At 35.8% G+C, this 5,451-nt stretch overlaps 2 protein-coding genes across 3 annotated transcripts; one reads left to right on the forward strand and one right to left on the reverse strand.

Moving 5' to 3' along the window:
• The first annotated feature begins 51 nt into the window (after positions 1-51).
• Positions 52-821, forward strand: LOC106333912 (xaa-Pro dipeptidase-like). 2 transcript variants are annotated; one of them, XR_001268489.1, is made up of 4 exons: positions 58-198; positions 277-361; positions 433-634; positions 783-821. XR_001268489.1 is itself a non-coding variant. In XM_013772297.1 (3 exons), the coding sequence occupies exons 1-3, from the start codon at positions 188-190 to the stop codon at positions 562-564; spliced, it is 228 nt and encodes a 75-aa protein (XP_013627751.1). In that variant the 5' UTR covers positions 52-187; the 3' UTR covers positions 565-766. The 2 variants fall into 2 exon arrangements, 1 of the variants encoding a protein (XP_013627751.1); XM_013772297.1 differs by lacking the exon at positions 783-821 and having other exon boundaries at positions 52-198; positions 433-766.
• Positions 822-3,638: 2,817 nt separating this feature from the next.
• LOC106330554 lies at positions 3,639-4,034 on the reverse strand. Its single transcript, XM_013769003.1, has one exon. It carries the CDS (start codon positions 4,032-4,034, stop codon positions 3,639-3,641), a length of 396 nt encoding a protein of 131 aa, XP_013624457.1.
• Positions 4,035-5,451: the final 1,417 nt, after the last annotated feature.

Genomic DNA, 5,451 nt, shown 5'->3' on the forward strand with positions numbered 1-5,451 from the left:
CGAAGAGAAGAACCGGTACTGCACTGATCACGCCGAGCTCTTCAGGTACCAATTTGAGATTTTTTTTTAATCTGAGGATGATTGAAATCGTACTATGATGATAACAGATTAATTGAAATGGCTTATGCAGGCAGGATAGCTATTTTGCTTACTTGTTTGGACTTTGGAGTCAGGGAGCCTGATTTCTATGGAGCTATTGTGAGTTTTCCTCCTATTTTTCCAATCACTGCTTAACCAATGAATTAATTTGATTCTCTTTCCTTTAGGTATTGGAAGTGGGAAATCTATCCTTTTTATTCCAAGGTTGCCTGAGGATTATGCTGTCTGGTTAAGGGAGATAAAGCCATTGTCGCACTTTAAGGTAGTTTTTGTGGAGTTGCTTTGGTCTTGTTAGTTTGTTCAATGCTTTTTAAGCCATTTCTTTTGCTGAAGGAAACGTATATGGTTGACATGGTTTACTATGTGGATGAAGAGGTTATCCAAGTCTTGAGTGAACAATTCAAGGGATCTGGAAAGCCCATGTTGTATCACAAGGAGTCGATTCTAGTGATTTGGAGCAAGTAGTGCCTGATACTTATCAAATATTGTGCAGGTCAATTGTAAATTTACAAGTGGCCAGAGTCTAATCTACAATGTAAGTGCCTCATAAGATTTGTTAAACGTGGATGTAGTATAGTTCTGTGCTTCTTTTTTTTCTTTCTATTTTTGTTCACAATTCAGAGTTTGGTGACGCTCTTGAATCTTTATATCTATCTTGGTTCTTTGATTTGTCTTTCTTCTAGGCTGTTCTGAAAGCACATAATTCTGTAATCTCTGCGATGAAGATATGCACAAGTAAGATTAACCGAGATGCTATATAGCCCTGTTTAAGTGTGCACGCAGATGCAGTCACTGGGATTAACTATGAGCTTAAGCTTGTATTCTCAGTTTGCTATTATCTATTTTGAATTACGAATTACATCTCCATATGATTATTCTCGTTTCAAATTATTTTCATTTTACTAATCTTTGTTTTCGTATTTTTATTTTAAAATATATGTTTAAAATGTTATCTTTTACTGTGTTTTATTTAAAAAATAAAATTTTCCTTTAATAAAACAATGTTTAATATTTTATTTTTAAAAACCCTTAATTAAAAAACTACCAATGGAACACAAAAACTAAGCTCTAACTGGTAACCATCACAGGAATATTAGGAACAGATAGGAAATGAACTGAAAGAAATTAAACTATAGGAATGATGAAGAATAATGATTTCTTATCATATGTATATTTCTTTACGATAAAAGAAATGAGAAGGAATGCATTGTTCCTCTTCATTCCTTGATCACTATTCATATCCTAAGTGTTACTTAACTATAATTCTTATCTAACATTTATTATTAAAAAGGTAATTAAGAAATCCAAATGGGATTATAAGGTTAATCATGCTCTTGCATTGCTTAAAACCTCGTGTATGGTGCACAAAAAAAAATTAACCTCGTGTATAATGTTCATATATTTTGTTTTGTGTTAGTGCATCTTCGTAGTATTTTTCTTTAGATATATTGTTTTTAGACTAAAACGAAGAAAAATAGACAATCTCTTTCCCTCGACGAGACAGTCTGAAACTAATGTTGAGAAAGTTCATATCATATCTTTCTTATTTCATTCGTTATCTTTTTGAATATTTACGCTGGAAAGGAAGGCGCACATTGTTTTCCAAAAAATTATTTCTTTCTGAACTAGGGGTCTGGTATCTAATACTAGCAACATAGATATTTTGGATAACTCAACGAGTATTGGGCACAAATGTGATATCCTAAACTTTTTTTTTTTGGTCAATCCTAAACCTTTTGTTATTTCCATTTAGTGCTATAAAGTGTGGGACAGAGTATTTATTGGGAATAAAAGTAAAGAGCAAATCAAGTTGCTTTTCTTCATTTTTTTTTTTTTTGCCTTTTCATAATTTCACTTTGTTGCAAAGCAGTTTGTACCTTTCTCTAAAAATTTGAGTGTGATTGTATTGCATTTTTAGAGTAATTTTTTACTCTACTTTTTTATTTACTCCAGCTAAACGTATACCAATCAGGTGGAATTTTTTTTATATTTTATTTTTATTACTCCATTTACTTTTTTTTTTTTGAAACACACTTAGTTTTACTCTGTATTATGCTAGAGTAATAGTGTTTCCACTCATTTTTTCATTTCTTTCTTATTTTTCACCATTTTTATCATTCACCTATTTCCACATTTTTATTTACTCCTTTTTACTCCAGTTGTATCCAATCACACTCTTCATAGTATAACCAAATTATTATTCAATTAGCAGATAATTGATGAATTCTATTAGTAGAAAACGAGACATGATATTGGAAGAAAATAGTGAAGATTGATAAAGATAAGTCCACAAAGTGAACTAAAAGAGAACTTTAGATGAGTGGACTTCCACATGAATGGCTTCTCCTACAAATATGACTCGTGTAAGGTAAACCATATGTTTCAGTTTTAAGAATGACGGTACTAGAGAGATTAATACAACTAGAAATGAGATATAGACAGCATAGAAAACAAAATATTATCTTTGTACATGTGTTAGTGATCAATATTGTAATTTATAACGCTTAAAAACTGCTCTACATAGAATTACTATACGTCTATTACATATGAACTTTTAAGGACATAGCATAGTCCAGACTCTCGACTTATACAAGATATAGACAAACAAGTGTGCTGCTGATACGAAAAACTACTGAGAAAATGTAGCAACTAATTAAAGATTTGTTCAGTGAAAGAATGATCAATGGAAAGGATATCATTTTTTATTCAATTCTCGTTTTTTTTTTTTGTGGAAACATTTCAATTCAATTCTTGTTCAATTAATTTTTTTCAGTTTCCTCAAATGGGCGGAACATAATCCTGGAACAACTAAACACAAAAACCACCACATATCCACCTGCTGCACCGAAACTTTGAGCAGATCAAATCTACTGTTCATCTCTTCGACATCCTTTCTCAGTTCAAAATTTCTATGTGCAAGTTAAAGAGAATACGTTGTCGTCACTAAGATAGAGATTTGCAATATATTAAGAATGATATGAGATGAGCTCTAAAACAACCTTCTTTATAAAAACACTCTTTCATCGAATTTGGTTTTTGTTTTTGGATGTTCTGCGAAGAAACCTAATCAACATAAACCTTCAATTAAAAAATACACATCAATTCAACTCGATAGTCACTCCATTCGGCGTAAAGTAATGAATGTCGTTTGGAATTTAGACATAATGAAAATTGTTGTAAAACTTAAGAGAATATAATCTTATTCTTATTAATTAAGGAGACTTTTATATATAGGGAATTACACCGTCATAAAATAATGAAAAGAATACAAATCATAAACGAATAAGGAAAGGAAACTAGGGTTTTTTTTTCTCTCTCTCTCTCTCTCTAAGGCGCCGGCTCTCTCTCTCTAGTATGGGCTGGTTATGAACATCCATAATATGATTTATAACACTCCCTCTTGGATATCATAACCATACAGAGTTTGCAATACGCTTTGGATGTTGCCTCATTAAAACCTTACCAGGAAAACCCAGTGGGACAAAACCATGGTGAAGGAAAAAGAGTACAACATGTATTACTCCCCCTGTTTCTGAACATCACTGAAGGTCTTTCAACCTACGCATCTCAATCTGATGCATGAGCTTCCTGAATGTGCAGGTCATAAGTGATTTGGTGAACAGCTCTCCTGAGTTGTCGCTGGAACGCACTTGGACTACTTGGACCTCGTCGGCTTTCTGTAGCTCGTGCGTGAAGAATAACTTAGGTAGTATGTGCTTCGTCCGGTCCCCTTTGATGTAGCCATCCTTAAGTTGAGCAATGCAAGCTGCATTGTCTTCATACATCACAGTTGGTGTGTCCTTGCCTTCAGTCATCCCACAATCGACTTGGATATGGTTGGTCATGGACCTTAACCATACACATTCGCGGCTGGCCTCATGAATGGCCAAGATCTCCGAATGGTTGGATGATGTGACCGCGATTGTCTGCTTCATGGAACACCATGATATGACCGTTCCACCATGTGTAAACGCATAGCCTGTCTGTGATCGAGCATTGTGTGGATCCGAAAGATAACCTGCATCAGCAAAACCAACTAAACCTTCTTTGTTTTGGTTAATATAAAATAGACCCAAGTCTTTCGTTCCTCGCAGGTAACGAAGAACATGTTTAATCTCGTTCCAGTGCCTTTGGGTCGGACAATAGCTAAATCTAGCCAATAGATTCACGGCAAAACATATATCTGGTCGTGTGTGACTAGCCAGATACATCAAAGCTCCTATGGCACTGAGATATGGCACTTCGGGACCAAGGACATCTTCATCGTCCATCTTAGGACGGAACGGATCAGTGTCCAGGCCGAGGGACCTCGCGACCATGGGGCTCGACAACGGATGAGACTCGGCCATATTAAATCTCTTGAGTACCTTTTCTGTATATGCCATTTGATGCACAAGGATTCCATCTTTAATGTACTCAAGCTGTAATCCCAAATATAATTTTGTTTTTCCTAGATCTTTCATCTCGAATTCTTTCTTAAGATATTCAATGAGGAGACATACTCCCCTGTGGTGGATGCTACTACATTTAGATTCCTGATAAGTCTGGCTATAAGAGAAAACTTATCAGGAATCTAAATGTAGTAGCATCCACCACAGGGGAGTATGTCTCCTCATAATCGATTCCTGGTCTCTGTGAGAATCCTTGTGCAACAAACCGTGCTTTATATCTCACTACTTCACCATGTTTATTTCTTTTCCTCACCAATACCCATTTGAATCCAACTGGTTTGACATCATAGGGTGTCCGGATTATAGGACCGAAGACACCTCTTTTCTTTAAAGAATTTAACTCCACGTTTATAGCTTCTTTCCATTTGATCCAATCTGATCGTTGAGTGCACTCATAAATAGACGTGGGTTCATGATCCTCGTTTAAATCCATAAGTGCAAGTGCTACCTTGTATGCAAATATATCATCAATGTCGACATTCTTTCTGTTCCATTGTATCCCAAACAAGGCATAATTTATCGAGATCTCATTATTATCAGGATCATCAGTGCCATGAAGCTTGGCGTCCCAAGCATCAGTGTTAGGCACATCAGGACCGTCGTCCATGTCTAAAACCTAAGGATCGGACGCGGCCACATCTCGGGTAGGATCGGCCGCGGCCATGTCTGGTGTTCCGGCCTCGGATTCAGCACCTTTCTTTGTTTTCCGAGGGTTCTTATCTTTGGAACCTATTGGTCTACCACGTTTCAAACGTTGTCTAGACTCTGTAGCAACTTGATTGTGTCCCTCTTGAACATCAATTCTAATTGGTGCATTAGCAGCTGGTATAGATGACTTTGTCACTCTTTTCGGGTCAGCAAAGGAATCTGGCAATTGATTAGCTAGCTTTTGTAAATGTAT

Source organism: Brassica oleracea, chromosome C3 (genome assembly GCF_000695525.1).
Source record: "Brassica oleracea var. oleracea cultivar TO1000 chromosome C3, BOL, whole genome shotgun sequence".
NCBI classification, from domain to species: domain Eukaryota; kingdom Viridiplantae; phylum Streptophyta; class Magnoliopsida; order Brassicales; family Brassicaceae; genus Brassica; species Brassica oleracea.